At 46.6% G+C, this 23552-nt stretch overlaps 1 protein-coding gene across 6 annotated transcripts in view; it reads left to right on the top strand.

Annotated features, from left to right (window-relative positions):
- The window catches only part of ATP11C (ATPase phospholipid transporting 11C), a 330923-nt gene that overhangs the window by 95745 nt on the left and 211626 nt on the right, over positions 1-23552 (top strand). For 4 of the 6 annotated variants that reach the window (XM_063937408.1, XM_063937410.1, XM_063937412.1 and 1 more), the window contains exons 1-2: positions 23293-23393; positions 23482-23552. The exon at positions 23482-23552 is cut by the window's right edge and continues 49 nt beyond it. In XM_063937408.1, coding sequence (XP_063793478.1) covers positions 23331-23393; positions 23482-23552 — 134 coding nt within the window. In that variant the 5' untranslated portion in view covers positions 23293-23330. Of the gene's footprint in view, positions 1-23292; positions 23394-23481 lie in introns of those variants that run through there. The other 2 variants (XM_063937413.1, XM_063937409.1) reach the window with 1 other exon arrangement.

Raw genomic sequence — 23552 nt, forward strand, 5'->3', positions numbered from 1 at the left:
AGACTGTAATAGATTAATGATAGCTAGTAGCTGATTGGTTGATATATGGGCAACTTCTACACCTGTGCTTTTTAGAGGGATTGATAAATCTGCCCTGTAATCTGTTCTGGCTAAATTAACCTTTGAAATATGGAGCAACTACAATTTGGTGGTTTGCACTCACTGCTAAGGTTCATTGAAGGAACAGCCACCGATATAGCCAGCGACGGCATTGTTTTTTTGTAATTCGTAATGCAGCTGGCAGTGGGCAGGAGGAAACATAGGGCCTAATTCAGACCTGATTGCCGATAAGGTCTGAACTGCGCATGTGCCAGCGCATGCCAGACAGCCGACGGCCGTCGCAGCCCTGCGATGGCCTCTTGCTGATTGCCAGGCAGAGGCAGTCGCTGGGCGAGAGGGGGCGAGCTGGCGGCGTTTGGCCACCGTTTTAGGGGCGCGGTCCGAGCAAAGCAGGCACACGCAGCGATGCGACCTGGACAGCGACGAGTAGCTCCCTGCCAGCGCGCAGGAGATGCAGTGGTAGGGAGCTACTCTTTAAGTACAAAAGCATCACCGCTGTGCAATCTGAATTAGACCCATAGAGAGGAGAGACAAAAATCTGAAATTAAAAAGCAGAGCATGTAAATTATCATTGTGTAGGAATGTACCAACCTCCCGTACAGAGCATTACTTTTTCTCATACGTCCTAGAGGATGCTGGGGTCCACTTCAGTACCATGGGGTATAGACAGTTCCGCAAGGAGCCATGGGCACTTTAAGACTTTTCCAGAGTGTGAACTGGCTCCTCCCTCTATGCCCCTCCTCCAGACCTCAATGTAGAAAATGTGCCCAGGCAGACTGGTCGCACTCTAGTGGAGCTCTACTGAGTTTCACTAAAAGACTTTGTTAGGTTTTTTATTTTCAGGGAGACTGCTGGCAACAGTCTCCCTGCTTCGTGGGACTTAGGGGGAAGAAGTAGGAACCAACTTCCTAAAGAGTTTCATGGCTCTCCTTGCTGACAGGACACCATTAGCTCCTGAAGGGTATTGAACACTAGCTGCGGCTATGCGCTCACTCCCGCAGCACGCCGTCACCCCCCTAACAGAGCCAGAAGTCAGAAGACGGGTGAGTAGTATTACCGGAGATCTGCAAGAGGGACCTCCGGTCATCATGACGGCTCAAGGTACCGCGCAGCGAGCGGGAACGCTGCGCGGATATGCTATCCATACACAGTGCACACCAGGGTGCAGGGCGGGGGTGGGGGGCGGGCCCGGCCCGGCCCGGCCCTGGGCAGCATGAAAACCTACTCTGACTTGCAAAAAGGTAGCATATTGGGCTGTGGCACAATCCTACACCCCCGCCAGTATAAATATTACCTCATGTTTTCTGAGGGGAAACGCGCCATTGCAGGGGGCGGGGCTTCCTCCTCAGTCAGCCAGCGCTGCTCAGCGCCATTTTCTCCAGGCAAGCTGCAGGGAGAAGACACGCTGGCCCTCCTCCACGTCTGAAATCAAGTATAAGGGTGTATATTAAGGAGGGCAGAGTGAAAAGTGGTGCTTAAATTGGCATATAATAGCGCTAAAGGTCTCTGTAGATACACAGCGATTTTTGACATTGGCGCTGAGTTGTGAACTGGCAAGTCCCTTCTGTGTCCTTCTGACAGATTTACTGTGGGTCTGTCCCCTATAAGCCCAGGAGTGTCTGTGGTGTGATTGTGCACGTGTGTAACATGTCTGAGGCAGGGACACAGAGTTGTAATGTGGTGGCGCTGCTGGCACACCATGAGCCTGAATGGGTGAAAGAATTACGTGATAGTGTGAATCATATCAGTAAAAGATTGGATAAGTCTGAGTCTCATGCAGAAAACTGGAGAAAATCTGTCGAAGATGTGATTTTTAATAGTTCTGCCTTTTCATCCACAGGGGACCCCTCTGGGTCACATAAAAGGTCATTTGCACAAATAGTACAAACTGATACCGACACAGACTCTGATTCCTGTGTCGACACTAGTGATTCCAGGGGAATAGATCCAAAGTTAGCGAAAAACATTCAGTACATGATTGTTGCTATAAAGGAGGTGTTAGAAGTTACGGAGGCCCCTCCTTTACAACAGGAGATTGCTTACTTTTGTAAAGAAAAGAAAATTAAAGTAACTTTTCCTCCATCTCATGAGCCGAACAGTCCTCCATCTCATGAGCCGAACAGTCTCTTTGAGGGAGCCTGGACAAATCCTGAAAAGAAATTTCAGGTTCCAAAAAGAATTCAGGTAGCTTACCCTTTCCCTGCAGAGGCCAGGAAAAGGTGGGAGTCACCCCCCTGTTTTTAGACAGTGCCCTGTCGCGGTTAACAAAAAAGGTGATTCTCCCTGCGCCTGGGACGGCTTCACTAAAGGAGCCGGCAGACCCCAAGTTAGAGACTACGTTGAAATCTAATTATGTGGCCAATAGAACACTACTCAGGCCTACCATTGCCTGTGCATGGGTGAGTACTGCTATTGAAAAGTGGTCAGAAAACTTGTCATCAGACATAGACACAATAGATAGAGACAAGATACTCCTAACGTTAAGTCATATCAAAGACTCTGCTGCATACATGCTAGAAGCCATGAAAGATATTGGTCTCTTGGGATCAAGAGCCGCTACCATGGCAATCTCAGCACGGAGGGCGTTGTGGATTCGCCAATGGAATGCTGACGCAGATTCCAAAAGGAATATGGAGGTTCTCTCGTACAAAGGTGAGGCCTTGTTTGGAGATGGGCTGGATGCTTTAGTTTCTGCGGCTACCGCAGGTAAGTCGACATTCTTGCCTTATGCTCCTGCGCCGGTGAAAAAGACACATCACTCTCAGATGCAGTCCTTTCGGCCCAATAAATACAAAAAGGGTAAAGGTTCCCCTTTCTTTGCGGGTAGAGGAAGGGGAAAAGGAAAAAAGTCCACAGTGTCTCCAGGATCACAGGAGCAGAAATCAACATCTGTTCCTGCAAAATCTTCAGCATGACGCTGGGGCTCCCTTGCGGGAGTCCGCTCAGGTGGGGGCACGTCTGAAACTCTTCAGTCACTTCTGGGGTCAATCTGGCCTGGACCCGTGGGTCGTACAAATAGTGTCCCAAGGGTACAAACAGGAGTTTCAAGACATTCCCCCATGCCGATTTTTAAAATCGACCTTACCAGCTTCTGTCCCGGACAGGGAAGTGGTAGCAGCAGCAATACAAAAATTGTGTCAGGATCAAGTCATTGTCCTGGTTCCCTTGTTACAACAAGGAGAAGGGTTTTATTCAAGCCTATTTGTAGTTGTGAAGCCTGACGGCTCGGTCAGACCGATTCTAAACCTGAAAAATCTGAATCTCTACCTGCAAAGGTTCAAGTTCAAGATGAAATCTCTGAGGGCAGTGATTTCCAGTCTGGAGGAGGGGGAATTCATGGTGTCAGTGGACATAAAAGATGCCTACTTACATGTTCCCATTTATCCTCCACATCAAGCTTATCTAAGATTCAGTGATCGCGCTGAGGCCAAAAAAAAGTGGGTCCCAGGGACCCCTCACTTTTAAAAATTGGGGTCCTACCGGTCCTTTTCTGGGTCCCAATCGGAATGAAGGTTTTTTATTAATCTTAATCTTGTTGCAAGGTGGTGGGATGGGGGTGACAGTGCTGCTGGGCTGTGTAGCAGGCAGGACACCCTGCACCAGAGCTGTAACTAGACATTTTGGTGCCCCTTGGCAGAAAGTGAATCGGTTCTCCATCTCCCAGAACCTTAAGCATAGGCAGTGCGCGCCGAAGGCGCGCGCAAAAAATTAGGGGCATGGCTTAATGGAGAAGGGGCGTGGCCACATAATAGTACCAATTCACATTATACACACTGCACCAGGTAGAGCACGTTATACATATTGCTCCAGGTACAGCACATTATTAGCGCCAGGCAGAGCACGTTATTAGTGCCAGGCAGAGCACGTTATTAGTGCCAGGCAGAGCACGTTATATACTTAGCGCCAGGCAGAGCATATTATACATATTGCACCAGGTAGCTGACAATATGCACATTGCACCAGGTAGAGCACGTTATACACACTGAGCCAGGTAGAGCACGTTACACACACTGTGCCAGGTAGTGCACATTACACACACTGCGCCAGGTAGAGCACGTTACACACACTGCGCCAGGTAGAGCACATTACACACACTGAGCCAGTCAGAGCACGTTATACACACTGAGCCAGGTAGAGCACATTACACACACTGCGCCAGGTAGAGCACGTTACACACACTGAGCCAGTCAGAGCACGTTATACACACTGCGCCAGGTAGAGCACGTTATACACACTGAGCCAGGCAGAGCACGTTATACACACCGAGCCAGGTAGAGCACATTATACACACTGCGCCAGGTAGAGCACGTTATACACACTGCGCCAGGTAGAGCACGTTATACACACTGCGCCAGGTAGAGCATGTTATAAACACCGAGCCAGGTAGAGCACGTTATACACACCGAGCCAGGTAGAGCACGTTATACACACTGAGCCAGGTAGAGCACGTTATACACATTGCGCCAGGTAAAGCACGTTATACACACCGAGCCAGGTAGAGCACGTTACACACACTGCGCCAGGTAGAGCACGTTATACACACCGAGCCAGGTAGAGCACGTTATACACACCGAGCCAGGTAGAGCACGTTATACACACCGAGCCAGGTAGAGCACGTTACACACACTGCGCCAGGCAGAGCACGTTATACACATTGCGCCATGTAGAGGGGCAGAGATATAGGGGTGTGAGGAGGTAACACTGGGCTGAGTTAGGGAGGGGAATCAGTGTGTCTGGACTGACGGTGGTTCTAGATGGGAGGGCAGTGAGAAAACACAGTGGATACCAAAACACCTTACTGACAGCGCCTAAATAATGGATCAGTCTACCGAAATGCAACCGCACCTGAGCGCTGCCGAAAATAGGCACTGTGCGTGTGCCTATGGATGCAGTCATTGAAAAGAAGGGAAAAAAATCGGCTGCGCTTAGGGTGCTTTACAAATGGGTATAAATCATGGAGAGTTGACAAACTTCTATGTAGAGTGGATTTATTATGATATAAAATACATCAACAACAAATAAAATAAATCATGTACAACATAATAAATAACTATACTCTAAAACACCATTATATAAACACACAGTATCAATCGAGATCTATGTATAATGTTCCCCTGATTCAGGGTTAGGGATTGATACTTATTGACAATTGTCACAATGATGGAACTTAAGTAGTTACAATTTAACTCTGCAATGTATTATGGCTAGGAATAGATGGAAACAGCAAAGCTTTTTCTCCAATACTCGGAGACAGAAAGAAAGGGCCCAGCGGTCGGCAATGAAATAAATAGTATACAGTTTTACCTCTCCTATGGGCTGGTACGACCGAGCGTCATCGGTACAGTCCTGTATTGAGCCCACCGTGTGATGTTTGAGGAGAGAGATTTTTTATGAAGAAGTATTTATCCAAAGATACTGTTCAGAGATAGCAATAGCCGCCGTGCAGACTGGAGAACTCTCCACTAAGGGCAGAGTTCCTTGGAGCTGTAGTGCTGGTGAATCAGAGTCAAAAGGGGAGGAGCCTATTGCTATCTCTGAACGGCATCTGACGGCTGCAACTAGCCGCGAGACATCGCCAGCTTTGACAGCCGTCCCCGGCAGTGGGAAAACTACAGCCCGTATTACCATCCTACAGCTATACCTGGTTGTGAGACAACGCCAGCCTGCATCATCTAAACGGCTATTTGGCCGTGGGACAGCGCTTCAGTCTCATATAAACCAGTGCAACGGCTCTGGTCAGTATCACACCTGTGAATCTTCACCGCAATTAACGGCAACAGCGTGTGATCCTTTGATGTCCTGGAAGATGTGTTAACACCTATGCTCAGGGCACTAAAAGGATTTCCACCAGCCCTAGGTAAAACACAGGTAATTATCCTGCATCCGGGACTTACAAATTTAAACAGTATCTTTGGATAAATACTTCTTCATAAAAAATCTCTCTCCTCAAACATCACACGGTGGGCTCAATACAGGACTGTACCGAGGACGCTCGGTCGTACCAGCCCATAGGAGAGGTAAAACTGTATACTATTTATTTCATTGCCGACCGCTGGGCCCTTTCTTTCTGTCTCCGAGTATTGGAGAAAAAGCTTTGCTGTTTCCATCTATTCCTAGCCATAATACATTGCAGAGTTAAATTGTAACTACTTAAGTTCCATCATTGTGACAATTGTCAATAAGTATCAATCCCTAACCCTGAATCAGGGGAACATTATACATAGATCTCGATTGATACTGTGTGTTTATATAATGGTGTTTTAGAGTATAGTTATTTATTATGTTGTACATGATTTATTTTATTTGTTGTTGATGTATTTTATATCATAATAAATCCACTCTACATAGAAGTTTGTCAACTCTCCATGATTTATACCCATTTGTAAAGCACCCTAAGCGCAGCCGATTTTTTTTTCCTTCTTTTCAATTAGAAAACACAGTGGGCTGGTTGGGGAGGGAAGGTGGAAACACTGGGCTGGCAGACACTGTTAAGGCAGCATTAGCCTGCTGCTGTTCAGTTTCTGCCTGGCCCCGCACACTGGCTCAGCTAAATTACCTCTGCCCTGCCAGCTCTGAGCAGGGATTTGTTCACAGGTGGCGGGTCCGACTTCATCACTCTGCTGGGTGATGTCATCTTGCGGCGGCTCCGGCATCTCCCGTATCATCTGTAATCTAGCGGGCCCTCCCCTCTCCCCTCCCGTGGACTAGTGCAGCCGGGGAGAGGGTGAGAAGTGTGGATCAAGCCCGGGAGCGCCGCGCTGCAGCTTCCTGTCAGTCCTCTCAGCGTGTTCCTGTCTGACTCCCGGCACCGCATCTTCCCGCCCAGCAGCAGCAGCAGCCGCCGCTGACTTCTGACCAATAAGGTCAGAGAAAAGTCAGCTAGTAACCAATCAGGCGCCAGAGAGCAATTTCAACGGAGCGCGTCCCCGGGGACCCGCCCATTCTTACAAAGTGAGTCCCCAGTCCTCATTTTGGGGTAAAAAACGCGCTATAGCGCGTTTTTGCGATCACTGGGATTCGCAGTACAGGATTGTCATTACCAATTTCAGACGTTGCCGTTCGGACTCTCCACGGCACCGAGGGTGTTCACCAAGTTGATGGCAGAGATGATGGTCCTCCTTCGACAGCAAGGAGTCAATATAATTCCTTACCTGGAGGATCTCCTGATAAAGGCAAAGTCCAGGGAAAGGTTGGTGCAGAATATTGCACTCTCCCTGACAGTACTTCAACATCATGGTTGGATCATAAAGTTTCCAAAAATCACAGTTGGAACCAACGACAAGATTGTCTCTTCTGGGGATGATACTGGACACAGAACTATAGAGGGTATTTCTTCCAGTAGAAAAGGCTCTGGAAATCCAGAGAATAGTCAAACAAATTCTGAAACCAACAAGAGTGTCGATTCAGCAATGCATTCGGTTGTTGGGAAAGATGGTAGCGGCCTACGAGGCCATACAGTTTGGCCGATTCCATGCCAGAGTATTCCAGTGGGACCTGTTGGGCAAGTGGTCCGGATCCCATTTATACATGCATCAGAGGATAATCCTGTCATCCTAAGTCAGAATTTCGCTCCTTTGGTGGCTACACAGTTCTCACCTCCCTAGAGTGACGCAGGTTCGGGTTTCAGTACTGGGTCCTAGTAACCACGGATGCAAGTCTCCGAGGCTGGGGAGCAGTCACACAGGAGGAAAGCTTCTAAGGAAGATGATCAAGTCAAGAAACCTGTCTTCAGATAAACGTTCTGGAGTTGAGAGCCATTTACAACGGCCTTCTACAAGCGGTGCATCTTCTTCAAGATCAACCAGTACAGATCCAGTCGGACAATGTAACAGCAGTCGCGTACATAAACCGTCAGGGCGGAACGAAAAGCAGAGCGGCGATGGAAGAGGTGACAAAGATCCTCCTCTGGGCAGAAAGACATTTAAGAGCTCTGTCGGCAATTTTCATTCCGGGAGTGGACAACTGGCAAACAGACTTCCTCAGCAGACACGATCTCCATCCAGGAGAATGGGGCCTCCACCATGAAGTATTCGCAGAGGTGACAAGTCTTTGGGGAGTTCCTCAAGTAGACATGATGGCATCTTGTCTCAGCAAGAAGCTTCAGAGATATTGTTCCAGGTCGAGAGACCCTCAAGCAATAGCAGTGGATGCACTAGTGACCCAGTGGGTGTTTTTGGTCAGTGTATGTCTTCCCTCCACTTTACTCATACCGAAAGTTCTCAAGATCATAAGAAGAACAGGGGTTCGAGCGATCCTCATTGTCGCAGGCTGGCCAAGGAGGGCTTGGTATCCAGATCTTCAGGAGTTGCTCATAGAAGATCCTCGGCCTCTTCCTCTTCGCGAGGACCTGCTGCAGCAGGGGCCGTGTGTGTATCAAGACTTACCGCGGTTACGTTTGACGGCATGGCTGTTGAGCGCCGGATCCTAGCCCGAAAGGGTATTCCCAAAGAAGTCATTCCCACTCTTATTCAGGCCAGGAAAGGAGTAACGTCTAAACATTACCACCGTATTTGGAGAAAGTGTGTGTCTTGGTGTGAAACCAGAAAGATCCAACGGAAGAGTTTCAGTTAGGACGTTTACTCCAATTTCTTCAGGCGGTTGTGGATGCGGGCCTAAGGTTGGGTTCAATCAAGGTCCAGATTTCGGCCTTGTCGGTTTTCTTTCAGAAACCATTTTAGTGCTCACTCTAGGATTTTTTTTAGGGCAGGGTGCTGGTTATTGAGGAGGGCACATTTTTATTTTGAAGGGCACATTTTTGATGTGACGCTTTGCGCACAAAGAATAGCGCAAATGTTTATAGTTTTTGTACATACATTTTCCACTTAGTATATCATATACCCATATATACATACAGGACACCTATGTAACACCCAACATCTGTACTGAGAAACATACTGTATATGTCCAGTCTTCGTGAAAGATTGGCTGTAGCATATACATAAGTAGGTAATAATAACTGTCTTCTCCAGTGCTGAAGTGGTTATAATTCGTATGTGTTACAAAACAGAAGAGTTAAGCAGAGGGTTCAAATACATAGGTAAGAAAAAGTCTGTTCTACTAGGGAAATACTGTAAGCAGTACATGCTCACTGCTTCGTTTCCTCTTCATCAGAGCGTTGTGTTATGCAGGCAGCCACAGCAGTGATGTCATTTACAGTCCCTCATCTGCCATCCAGTTCGCTAAGGATAGAAATTGTGCTCCAATCTGAGAGATGGGCAAGGAATAGACAATAACATTTCTCTGACGTCCTAGTGGATGCTGGGGACTCCGTAAGGACCATGGGGAATAGACGGCTCCGCAGGAGACTGGGCACATCTAAAGAAAGATTTAGGTCTATCTGGTGTGCACTGGCTCCTCCCCCTATGACCCTCCTCCAAGCCTCAGTTAGATTTCTGTGCCCGGCCGAGCCGGATGCACACTAGGGGCTCTCCTGAGCTCCTAGAAAGAAAGTATAGTTTAGGTTTTTTATTTTACAGTGAGACCTGCTGGCAACAGGCTCACTGCAGCGAGGGACTAAGGGGAGAAGAAGCGAACCTACCTAAGTGGTGGTAGCTTGGGCTTCTTAGGCTACTGGACACCATTAGCTCCAGAGGGATCGCACACAGGACCCGACCTCGTCGTCCGTTCCCGGAGCCGCGCCGCCGTCCCCCTTACAGAGCCAGAAGCAAGAAGGTCCGGAAAATCGTCGGCTGAAGACTTCTGTCTTCTCCAAGGTAGCGCACAGCACTGCAGCTGTGCGCCATTGCTCCTCATGCACACCACACACTTCGGTCACTGATGGGTGCAGGGCGCTGGGGGGGGGGGCGCCCTGAGCAGCAATATTAACACCTTGACTGGCAAAACTGACACCATATATAGCCCCAGAGGCTATATAGGTGTAAATTACCCCTGCCAGAATAACACAAAAAGCGGGAGAAAGCCCGCCGAAAAAAGGGGCGGAGCCATCTCCCTCAGCACACTGGCGCCATTTTCCCTCACAGCTCAGCTGGAAGGATCGCTCCCTGGCTCTCCCCTGCAGTCCTGCACTACAGAAAGGGTAAAAAAGAGAGGGGGGGCACAAATTTAGGCGCAGTATAATATATATATATGCAGCTATAAGGGAAAACACTCTTTATAGGTGATATCCCTGTGGTATATAGCGCTCTGGTGTGTGCTGGCATACTCTCCTTCTGTCTCCCCAAAGGGCTTTGTGGGGTCCTGTCCTCTGTCAGAGCATTCCCTGTGTGTGTGCTGTGTGTCGGTACCGCTGTGTCGACATGTATGATGAGGAAAATGATGTGGAGGCAGAGCAAATGCCTGTAAATGTGTTGTCACCCCCTGAGGGGTCGACACCTGTGTGGATGGACTTATGGAAGGAATTACGTGACAGTGTCAGCTCCTTACATAAAAGGTTTGACGACATAGGACAGCCGGCTACTCAGCTTGTGACTGTTCCAGCGTCTCAAATGTCATCAGGGGCTTTAAAACGCCCGCTACCTCAGATGGCAGACACAGATGTCGACACGGATACCGACTCCAGTGTCGACGACGATGAGACTAGTGTACCCTCCAATAGGTCCACCCGTTACATGATTGAGGCAATGAAAAATGTATTGCACATTTCTGATAGTACCCCAGGTACTGCAAAAAAGGGTATTATGTTCGGTGAGAAAAAACTACCAGTAGTTTTTCCTGCATCTGAGGAATTAAATGAGGTGTGTGAGGAAGCCTGGACTTCCCCCGATAAGAAATTGATAATTTCTAAACGGTTATTGGCAGCGTACCCTTTCCTGCCAGAGGATAGGTCACGTTGGGAAACGTCCCCTAGGGTAGATAAAGCGCTTACACTTTTATCAAAACAGGTGGCACTACCGTCTCCGGATACGGCCGCCCTAAAGGATCCTGCTGATAGAAAGCAGGAGGCTACCCTAAAAGCTATATATACACACACGGGCATTATATTGCGACCAGCGATTGCATCAGCTTGGATGTGCAGTGCTGCTGCTGCGTGGTCAGATTCCCTGTCGGATAATATTGATACCCTGGATAGGGACACTATTTTGCTGACAGTAGAGCATATAAAGGACGCTGTCTTATACATGCGTGATGCACAGAGGGATATTTGCCGGCTGGCATCAAAAATAAGCGCAATGTCCATTGCCGCCAGAAGGGGGTTATGGACTCGGCAGTGGTCAGGTGATGCCGATTCAAAAAGGCACATGGAAGTTTTGCCTTATAAGGGGGTGGAACTGTTTGGGGATGGTTTTTCAGACCTCGTTTCCACAGCTACGGCTGGGAAATCGACATTTTTGCCACAGGCTACCCCACAGCAAAAGAAGGCACCGTATTATCAAGTACAGTCCTTTCGGCCCCATAAACACAAGAGGGCTCGAGGCGCATCCTTTCTGCCGAGAGGCAAAGGTAGAGGGAAAAAGCTGCAGCATACAGCCAGTTCCCAAGAGCAAAAGTCCTCCCCCGCGTCCGGTAAGTCCACAGCATGACGCTGGGGCTTCACAGGCGGATCCGGGTACGGTGGGGGCCCGTCTCAGAAATTTCAGCACACAGTGGGCTCTCTCACAGGTGGATCCCTGGGCCCTTCAAGTAGTATCTCAGGGGTACAGGCTGGAATTTGAGACGTCCCCCCCCCCCCCCCCCCCCCCGTTTTCTAAAATCTGCCTTACCAGCAACAGTGTTGGTGGCTATCCAAAAACTGTATTCACAGCAAGTGATTGTCAAGGTACCCCTCCTTCAGCAAGGGAAGGGTTACTATTCCACAATGTTTGTGGTACCGAAACCGGACGGTTCGGTGAGACCCATCTTAAATCTAAAATCCTTGAACACTTATATCAAAAGGTTCAAGTTCAAGATGGAATCGCTCAGGGCGGTTATTGCGAGCCTGGACGAGGGGATTACATGGTCTCCCTGGACATCAAGGATGCGTACCTGCATGTCCCCATTTACCCTCCTCACCAGGAGTACCTCAGATTTGTGGTACAGGACTGTCATTATCAGTACCAGACGCTGCCGTTTGGGTTATCCACGGCACCGAGGGTCTTTACCAAGGTAATGGCCGAAATGATGATACTCCTTCGCAAGAAGGGAGTTTTAATTATCTCGTACTTGGACGATCTCCTGATAAAGGCGAGGTCCAGGGAACAGTTGGTAGTGGGGGTAGCACTTTCTCGGGAAGTGCTACAACAGCACGGCTGGATTCTCAATATTCCAAAGTCACAGCTGGTCCCGACGACACGTCTTCTGTTCCTGGGAATGATTCTGGACACAGACCAGAAAAAAGTGTTTCTTCCAGTGGAAAAAGCCGAGGAGTTGTCATCTCTAGTCAGAGACCTCCTAAAACCGGGACAGGTGTCGGTACATCAATGCACACGAGTCCTGGGGAAAATGGTAGCTTCGTACGAAGCAATTCCATTCGGAAGGTTCCACGCAAGGACTTTCCAGTGGGACCTGTTGGACAAATGGTCCGGGTCCCATCTCCAGATGCAACAGCGGATAACCCTGTCGGCAAGGACCAGGGTATCGCTGCTGTGGTGGCTGCAGAGGGCTCATCTACTAGAGGGCCGCAGATTCGGAATACAGGACTGGGTCCTGGTGACCACGGATGCCAGCCTTCGGGGCTGGGGCGCAGTCACACAGGGAAGAAATTTCCAAGGACTGTGGTCAAATCAGCAGATTTCGCTTCACATAAATATTCTAGAGCTAAGGGCCATTTACAATGCCCTAAGCCAAGCAAGGCCCCTGCTTCAGAACCAGCCGGTACTGATCCAATCAGACAACATCACGGCGGTCGCCCATGTAAACAGACAGGGCGGCACAAGAAGCAGGAGGGCAATGGCAGAAGCCACAAGGATTCTCCGATGGGCGGAAAATCATGTGTTCGCACTGACAGCAGTGTTCATTCCGGGAGTGAACAACTGGGAAGCAGACTTCCTCAGCAGGCACGACCTCCACCCGGGAGAATGGGGACTTCATCCAGAAGTCTTCCATATGCTGGTAAACCGGTGGGAAAGACCACAGGTGGACATGATGGCGTCCCGCCTCAACAAAAAGCTAAAAAGATATTGCGCCAGGTCAAGGGACCCTCAGGCGATCGCTGTGGACGCTCTAGTAACACCGTGGGTGTACCAGTCGGTTTATGTGTTTCCTCCTCTGCCTCTCATTCCCAAGGTACTGAGAATAATACGAAGGCGAGGAGTGAAAACTATACTCGTGGTTCCGGATTGGCCAAGAAGAGCTTGGTACCCGGAACTTCAAGAGATGCTTTCAGAGGACCCTTGGCCTCTGCCGCTCAGACAGGACCTGCTGCAGCAGGGGCCCTGTCTGTTCCAAGACTTACCGCGGCTACGTTTGACGGCATGGCGGTTGAACACCGGATCCTGAAGGAAAAGGGCATTCCCGAGGAAGTCATCCCTACCCTGATCAAAGCCAGGAAGGATGTCACCGCAAAACATTATCACCGCATTTGGCGGAAATATGTTGCTTGGTGTGAGGCCAGGAAGGCCTCAACAGAGGAATTTCAACTGGGTCGATTCCTGCATTTCCTGCAAGCAGGGGTGACGTTGGGCCTCAAATTGGGGTCCATTAAAGTCCAGATTTCGGCCCTGTCGATTTTCTTCCAGAAAGAACTGGCTTCACTGCCTGAAGTTCAGACTTTTGTCAAAGGAGTTCTGCGTATTCAGCCTCCTTTTGTGCCCCCAGTGGCACCTTGGGATCTCAATGTGGTTTTGGAGTTCCTGAAATCACATTGGTTTGAACCACTTAAGACTGTGGATTTGAAGTATCTCACGTGGAAAGTGTTCATGCTGTTGGCTCTGGCTTCGGCCAGGCGTGTGTCAGAATTGGCGGCTTTGTCCTATAAAAGCCCTTATCTGATTTTCCATATGGATAGGGCAGAGTTGAGGACTCGTCCTCAGTTTCTCCCGAAGGTGGTATCAGCGTTTCACTTGAACCAGCCTATTGTGGTGCCTGCGGCTACTAGGAACTTGGAGGATTCCAAGTTACTGGACGTAGTCAGGGCCCTGAAAATGTATGTTTCCAGGACGGCTGGAGTCAGGAAAACTGACTTGCTGTTTATCCTGTATGCACCCAACAAACTGGGTGCTCCTGCTTCTAAGCAGACTATCGCGCGCTGGATTTGTAGCACTATTCAGCTGGCGCATTCTGCGGTGGGACTACCGCAGCCTAAATCTGTAAAGCCCATTCCACAAGGAAGGTGGGCTCATCTTGGGCGGCTGCCCTAGGGGTCTCGGCTTTACAACTTTGCCGAGCTGCTACTTGGTCAGGGGCAAACACGTTTGCAAAATTCTACACATTTGATACCCTGGCTGAGGAGGACCTGGAGTTCTCTCATTCGGTGTTGCAGAGTCATCCGCACTCTCCCGCTCGTTTGGGAGCTTCGGTATAATCCCCATGGTCCTTACGGAGTCCCCAGCATCCACTAGGACATCAGAGAAAATAAGAATTTACTCACCGGTAATTCTATTTCTCGTAGTCCGTAGTGGATGCTGGGCGCCCATCCCAAGTGCGGATTGTCTGCAATACTTGTAAAAAGTTATTGTTACACAAATCGGGTTGTTATTGCGAGCCATCTGTTCAGAGGCTCCGTTGTTATCATACTGTTAACCGGGGTTCCTATCACGAGTTATACGGTGTGATTGGTGTGGCTGGTATGAGTATTACCCGGGATTCAAAATCCTTCCTTATTGTGTCAGCTCTTCCGGGGCACAGTGTCCTAACTGAGGCTTGGAGGAGGGTCATAGGGGGAGGAGCCAGTGCACACCAGATAGACCTAAATCTTTCTTTAGATGTGCCCAGTCTCCTGCGGAGCCGTCTATTCCCCATGGTCCTTATGGAGTCCCCAGCATCCACTACGGACTACGAGAAATAGAATTACCGGTGAGTTAATTCTTATTTTTAACATGCACTCTGACTGTTGCATTCTGTATACAAGGGGGTGATTAATGGTTCTGCAGGGTACACTGAAAAAGGGCAGGGTGCTTTTTCACATTTCAAAAATGGGCAGGGTGCAGCACCCTGCTGAAACAGCCTAGAAGGAACACTACAATTTGCCTCCCTTCCAGAAGTTCAGACGTACGTGAAAGGGGTTCTGCACATTCAACCTCCATTTGTGCCTCCTGTGGCACCATGGTATCTTAACGTGGTGTTGCAGTTCCTTCAGTCGGATTGCTTTGAACCTCTCCAGGAGATAGTTAAAGTTTCTCACTCGGAAAGTGGTCATGCTGTTGGCCTTGGCATCCGCAAGGTGGGTGTCTGAGTTAGGGGCCTTGATTTACAAGAGCCCTTACTTGACCTTTCATGAAGATAGGGCTGAGTTAAGAATTCGCCTGCAATTTCTTTAAAGGTGGTTTCTTCTTTTCATATAAACCAACCTATTGTGGTGCAAGTGGCTACTGACACCTTCGCTACTTCAAAGTCTCTGGATGTGGTCAGAGCTTTGAGAATTTATGTCGCAAGAACAGCTCGGATACGGAAAACAGAGTCTCTGTTTGTCCTGTATGCTCCCAACAAGATTGGGTGTCCTGCTTCTAAGCAGACCATTGCGCGCTGGATCAGAGGTACGATTCAGCACGCTCATTCCACTGCAGGATTGCAGATACCGAATTCGGTGCATGCCCATTCTACGAGAAAGGTGGGCTCATCCTGGACGGCTGTCCGGGGGGTCTCTGCATTACAACTTTGCCGAGCAGCTACTTGGTCAGGGACAAACACGTTTGCTAAGTTTTACATGTTTGACACCTTGGCCGATGATGACCTAAAGTTTGGTCAATCGGTGCTGCAGGGTCATCCGCACTCTCCCGCCCGTTCTGGAGCTTTGGTATAACCCCATGGTACTGAAGTGGACCCCAGCATCCTCTAGGACGTATGAGAAAACAGGATTTTAATACCTACCGGTAAATCCCTTTCTCCTAGTCCGTAGAGGATGCTGGGCACCCAACCCAGTGCTTAAATTTGCCTGCAGTTGTTATTTTGTTATAGTACACAAGTGTTGTGTTCAAATTAATTTTCAGCATGTTGCTGCAATAGTTCATGCCCGTTGGCATGTGTTCTGTTGAATGCCATGTTGTGCGGCACGGTTAAAGTGTGAACTGGTATGAATCTCACCGTTAACTTCAAAGTAAATCCTTTTCTCGAAATGTCAGTCTCCCTGGGCACAGTTCCTATACTGAGGTCTGGAGGAGGGGAATAGAGGGAGGAGCCAGTTCACACTCTGGAAAAGTCTTAAAGTGCCCATGGCTCCTGCGGAACCGTCTATACCCCATGGTACTGAAGTGGACCCCAGCATCCTCTACGGACTAGGAGAAAAGGATTTACCGGTAGGTATTAAAATCCTGTTTTTTCACCTCCACATTTGGAGAAGAGATTCAATACTATAAAAATATTTAATGATTAATGATTTCTGCTTCCACTAAAGGTGTCAGACCTATACCATGTCCAGAAAAATAAACATTTCAGGTGTGGTATGATTGTTAATTAGCTGCAAAAATAAAACTTGTTTTGGTTCTAAATTTCTGTCCAGTAGGTAGTAGTAGTGGTTTTAAGTGCCCCTTTAATAATGGAGTTTGTGATTTGAGGGCGTACACTATATTTGTTACAGTTTATACATTTTCGTAGATCTTCCTTGCGTATCCTACAATAGAATCCAATTTGCAGTTTCCATAATTATTTTAATTTTCCCCAACACAGCAACTGTAGAACTTTGGGGGAAATTCAGAGTTGATCGCAGCAGCAAATTTGTTAGCAGTTGGGCAAAACCATCTGCACAGGAGTGGGGCAAATATAACATTTGCAGAGAGAGTTAGATTTGGGTGGGTTATTTTGTTTCTGTGCAGGGTAAATACTGGCTGCTTTATTTTTGCACTGCAATTTAGATTTCAGTTTGAACACACCCCACCCAAATCTAATTCTGTCTGCACATGGCAATATGATGGATGGTGAAAAATAGATGGTTTACAGTCAGAATTGTATATTGATCTGCAACATACTGTATAAAAACATACAGAAATAGTGAATACATGTTCATTAATTGACACTGGGCATGTTACCAGTCAAATGTTAACATAGCATTTTTCAATGACCGTGCAGTGCACATGGTTTTGCCCAACTGCTAACAAATTTGGTGCTTCGATGAACTCTGAGTTAGGCCCCTTGCTTTATAGACTAACTACTGCAGGCAGGTTTACTTTAGGGTTGGTTCTATATCGGAGGGGCTGAAGGGACCTTGTGACGTATTGAGGGGAGGAGCTACGTCACCAGGGGGAGGAGCTACGGGCGAACAGGGTACCCGAAAAGTACCCTCGCGGGCTCGCTTCGCTCGCCACGCTTCGGGCACGGTGGCTCGCTCCACTTCGCTCACCACCTAATTACTAAAGGTAATAGTTGGTGGCGTGGATAGTAGAGGAACTATCCCGCTGGCCTAGCTCCTCCCCCTTGCGTCGTAACTCCTCCCCCTTACGGAAAAGGTCCCTTAGCCCACTTGATTCTAGCATCTACCTTTACTTTAGTCCTTGATCGTACACATCACTCTTGTCCATAACCAGAGGCTAGCACCTTGTAATACCCAGAAATAGAACTCAGAATATGCCAGATAATTATTGTCATCTTTATGGATGTAGGAAAAACAATATGTTCCCTAATGCACACCGAGTGAAAAATATTACTACATAATAGTCCGATAATACGGAGATCTTTTAGTTGCGTATATCTGCAGATATAGGGTTAAGCCCCCAGGCCAATCGACGAGGCTTCTCCGTCACTGGGGGTCCCTAATACTAGGTATGGGTCCGGGGTGCAGGACCCCATGATGTCGGCACAGGCCGGTCACCCCTGGTCAGCACACAGGTGAGAATTAATAAGGGTTAATAAGAAGCACAGAAGTGCTATGTAAGTGGTGTGATTAAAATAATATATACAAAGTGATAGGGAAAATCATAAGTGTTAATAAAGTGTTAGGGTGTGCCGACCTGAAGCAGCCCAGCCATACCGACACAGGGGCCACCGCACCCCACACCCACCCCTCCCTTTTAGCACCTGAGTGACATTACAATCTGATTGAGCAGCTTTCCATTTTGTGCATCTTTATGGATGTATTTGCGTTTCACCCTGTCATCCACTTATCCAGCAAAAGGTGCTGCAGAGCTTCCATTTCGCCATACGACAAACACATTCTTTTGTCAGGGTGGATTAGTGGCGTCGGCTTCCACGTACGTCTGTCTTCATTTTGCTGCCTTATACTTAGTTTTCCATGATAGGGTAACCGTGACAGATGGAAATTGTTCGTGAAGCCTCTTTCTATGGTGTCTGTGACGCAAGTCTGTCATAAATTAGTAATAAGCTGGGTAAATGTACTGAATTTATAGCAGAGCTCCATGTAGAGCGATTATCCTCCTGTCTCTCATTCTGTTATTTTATGGCTGTATGCAGTGGCGCACCCAGGAGGGGAGGGGGGGGGGGGGGGGAGGTTCCGAGCACCCAGAAACCCCCCTCCACTGGAAAAAAAAATAGATATTTTTTTTTTTTAGCTGCATGAGTATTCTTAATGGCTGTCTAGCGTCCTCTGCAGCCTGCTGTCTTCCTGGTGGCACTTGTAAGTGTTTAATAAAAGTTTACTTTATTTTAATTATAGTACATATATATCCATGTCCATACATATATACACATGTATATACATACATACATACATACATACATACATACATATAAACACACACACACACACACACACACACACACACACACACACACACACACACACACACACACACACACACACACACACACACACACACACACATGATATATATACATGTGTATATATACGTGTACTGTATGTGTGTGTGTGTGTGTGTGTGTGTGTGTGTATATATATATATATATATGTATGCATGTTTAGTATGCTATGTGTGTATATATATAGATACACAGTATATATAGATGTATGTGTATATAGATATACAGGTTGAGTATCCCTTATCCAAAATGCTTGGGGCCAGAAGTATTTTGGATATCGGATTTTTCCGTATTTTGGAATAATTGCATACCATAATGAGATATCATGGTGATGGGACCTAAGTCTAAGCACATAATGCATTTATGTTACATATACACCTTATACACACAGCCTGAAGGTCATTTTAGCCAATATATTTAATAACTTTGTGCATTAAACAAAGTGTGTGTACATTCACACAATTCATTTATGTTTCATATACACCTTATAAACACAGCCTGAAGGTCATTTAATACAATATTTTTAATAACTTTGTGTATTAAACAAAGTTTGTGTACAATGAGCCATCATAAAACAAAGGTTTCACTATCTCAGTCCTGCTCAAAATATTCCGTACTTCGGAATATTCCGTATTTCGGAATATTTGGATATGGGATACTCAACCTGTGTGTGTGTGTGTGTGTGATATATATATATATATATATATATATATATATATACATACATACATACATACATACATACACGGGGTATATATATATATATATATATATATATATACATACACACACACACACACACACACACACACACACACACACACACTAGTTTTACGGACCCAGCATATACTGGGTCACCTTAGTCCCCTCCCCCGTGATTGGCTCCACCCAGTTCTGTAAACCCCCCATGCAAATCCTGCGTTTGCCACTGGTATGTCATAATCACTGGCAAGCTGCAGCGCTCTAATCAAGTAAATGGATGATGCGCAGAGTATAAAAATACTAAACATGCATTTCAATAATTGTGTATTGGGGATGTTGAGCCAGCACCACGCTTTTTATGTGGTTGTAATATCCTCTGAGAACCCTGCCTAGTAAAACTAGTTGACATGGACTTGTTGTGTTGCCTACTCCTATCCTGTGTCATTGATGTCAGTGAATCCCAGTGGTAGGTGGCATTGATTAGCTGATCAGGTTGGGGAATCCCAATGAATTGATATTCGGCATTGATTAGCTGATCAGGATGTCGGGGAATCCCAGTGATAGGCAGCATTGATTAGCTGATCAGGTTGTGGAATCCCAATGAATTGATATTCGGCATTGATTAGCTGATCAGGATGTCGGGGAATCTCAGTGAATTAATAGGCAGCATTGATTAGCTGATCAGGTCAGGGAATCCCAGTGATAGGCAGCATTGATTAGCTGATCAGGTCAGGGAATCCCAGTGATAGGCAGCATTGATTAGCTGATCAGGTTGGGGAATCCCAGTGAATTGGTAGGCGGCATTGATTAGCTGATCAGGTCAGGGAATTCCAGTGAATTGGTAGGCGGCATCTATTAGCTGGTCAGGTCAGGGAATCCCAGTGAATTGGTAGGCAGCATCGATTAGCTGATCAGGTCAGGGAATCCCAGTGAATTGATAGGCGGCATTGATTAGCTGATCAGGTCAGGGAATCTCAGTGAATTGGTAGGCAGCATCGATTAGCTGATCAGGTCAGGGAATCCCAGTGAATTGATAGGCGGCATTGATTAGCTGATCAGGTCAGGGAATCTCAGTGAATTGGTAGGCAGCATCGATTAGCTGATCAGGTCAGGGAATCCCAGTGAATTGGTTGGCGGCAGATTGGACATGAGATCCTTGTTTTAAGCACACAAGAAAATACATTCCTATTTATATTGCTGTGCTCCTTCGCCCCTGTATGTACGCATGGTTTGCTGATAGTAGTCGCCATATGTGCGCACTTGCATCTACCCTATATTGCGTACAAAAGATAAACAATTTGTGTATATTTACAGGTTTGCATTAATGCACTGTCACTGAACTTTGCCACTCTGAAAACATCTAATTACAACCCAGTCACGTCTCTTCGGTTGTAAGTGTAGATGTGTTCAAAATGCATAGGCACCTGCAACTCCCTTACTTACATATGGCCAGTATTGGAGCTTGTGCCGTGCAAAAGCACACAGGACCTGCCAATAGGCATGTGCTTATCATTGCACCAAGTGATGCTGCTGCTTTCTACTGCACTGCTGCTTTCTCGTGGCTTTTGGTTCAGTTCTCTCCTGTTTTGTGCAGCAATTGTTGGTTCATAGAATTGACACACTGCAATGTCATTAATAAAGGCTTCACCTAAAGGGTACAACTACAAATGGGACTTAAGGTGTGTATACACGGTGAGCTAAATCTGTAAGATTTTGACTATATAGTCAAAATCTTAAAGACAGTTAGTGCACCTAGATCTCAAGGTGTTAGGCAGCTTGCGATCCCGATGCGCACTCCCATGGGGTCGGTATCATAAGGCTAGATAGACTTTGCAGGCAAGTGTACTATCTAGTACAAAGTACAGGTTGAGTATCCCATATCCAAATATTCCGAAATACGGACTTTTTTGAGTGAGATAGTGAAACCTTTGTTTTTTGATGGCTCAATGTACACAAACTTTGTTTAATACACAAAGTTATTAAAAATATTGTATTAAATGACCTTCAGGCTGTGTGTATAAGGTGTATATGAAACATAAATGAATTGTGTGAATGTACACACACTTTGTTTAATGCACAAAGTTATAAAAAATATTGGCTAAAATGACCTTCAGGCTGTGTGTATAAGGTGTATATGAAACATAAATGCATTCTGTGCTTAGATTTAGGTCCCATCACCATGATATCTCATTATAGTATGCAATTATTCCAAAATACGGAAAAATCCCATATCCAAAATACTTCCGATCCCAAGCATTTTGGATAAGGGATACTCAACCTGTATAGTCAAAATTGGCACTTAGGGGGTAATTCAGATCTGATTGCTGCTGTGTGTTTTCGCGCAGCGGGCGAACAGATCCGAACTGTGCATGTGTATGCACCGCACTGTGCTGGCGCAACGCACGGCTGCAACGGCCATCAACGCCCTGCGACGGGATGGTGCAAAAAAAATCAATTTGCGTGGGCGATCGCAGTGAGATTGACAGGAAGAGGCCGTTTGTAGGTGGTAGCTGACCGTTTTCTGGGAGTGTCAGGGAAAACGCAGGTGGGATCAAGCGTTTTCAGGGAGGGTGTCTGACGGCAAATCCGGTCCCGATCAGCCTGATGTGATACACATGCGAACGCACACTTGCACAGCTAAAATACACTCCCCCTGTAGGTGGCGACTATCTGATTGCAGGGCTGCAAAAATCGCTACCCAGCGATCAGATCTGAATTACCCCTAGTCAAAATCGTACATAGACAAAATTGAAAGCACAGATAGTCAAAATCTGTGCTATCTGGGCTCTGGGGGAATTCAAGGGAAATCACATAGTCAAAATCGGGCATAGCAAAGATCTCACCGTGTGTACACACCTTTAGTGCTAAAAAGGAGGCTATTTATTTATTTATTTTCACAACGTGCCATCACTACTACGGACTATGGGTTCAGTTCACAAAATTGCTGTCTCCACTGCATAGACCAGCGGTTCAGTGTCAAATGTTAATGATGATTTAGTAAATTAGCAGCAATTACTGCGCATTGAGAACCATAACTTGTAATATTAATGTCCAACATTAGAAATATGGTACAGGTTGAGTATCCCATATCCAAATATTCCGAAATACGGAATATTCCGAAATACGGACTTTTTTGAGTGAGAGTGAGATAGTGAAACCTTTGTTTTTTGATGGCTCAATGTACACAAACTTTGTTTAATACACAAAGTTATTAAAAATATTGTATTAAATGACCTTCAGGCTGTGTGTATAAGGTGTATATGAAACATAAATGAATTGTGTGAATGTAGACACACTTTGTTTAATGCACAAAGTTATAAAAAATATTGGCTAAAATTACCTTTAGGCTGTGTGTATAAGGTGTATATGTAACATAAATGCATTCTGTGCTTTGATTTAGGTCCCATCACCATGATATCTCATTATGGTATGCAATTATTCCAAAATACGGAAAAATCCCATATCCAAAATACCTCTGGTCCTAAGCATTTTGGATAAGGGAGACTCAACCTGTATAAGGGGAAAATAAGTCTTATTTACTTTCCATATCCTATCAGAAACGTGTGTGTGTGTTTTCACAAGTTGTAAGCAGAGCTTGAGCCAAGTGTCTTAATTTCCCCCAGGCCCTAGCATTGTCCGAGATTTCTTATTATCAGATAAAGGAGACTGCACTGTCTTTGCTGACACAAAAGGATGAGATAAACATGTAAAAGAAAAACCAACCTCCTCCAGCAATTTCCTAAATGGAACTGCTCCAATAATTCCTCAACACATTTTGTGTCCCGGAATAAGCCAGTGCTGTGGAATCACTATTGCTGCGGTGCCTGATGTATCAGGAATTCACTCTTAACCAGGAGGGGAAACTGCAAAATGAGTATTTGGCAATGAACGTAATATTACATAAGTGTTCCCTAATGGATGATTGCATTAAATTGAGGAATCTGTGACTTCAGTTAAATCTTCTCTTGTGTCTCACAGTGTCCCGGAGAAGAAAACCGTGTGGGAACACGTACTGTGTATGTTGGACATCGCCCAGCTTCGGAAACTGA

This window comes from Pseudophryne corroboree, chromosome 8, assembly GCF_028390025.1.
Source record: "Pseudophryne corroboree isolate aPseCor3 chromosome 8, aPseCor3.hap2, whole genome shotgun sequence".
NCBI classification, from domain to species: Eukaryota; Metazoa; Chordata; class Amphibia; order Anura; family Myobatrachidae; genus Pseudophryne; species Pseudophryne corroboree.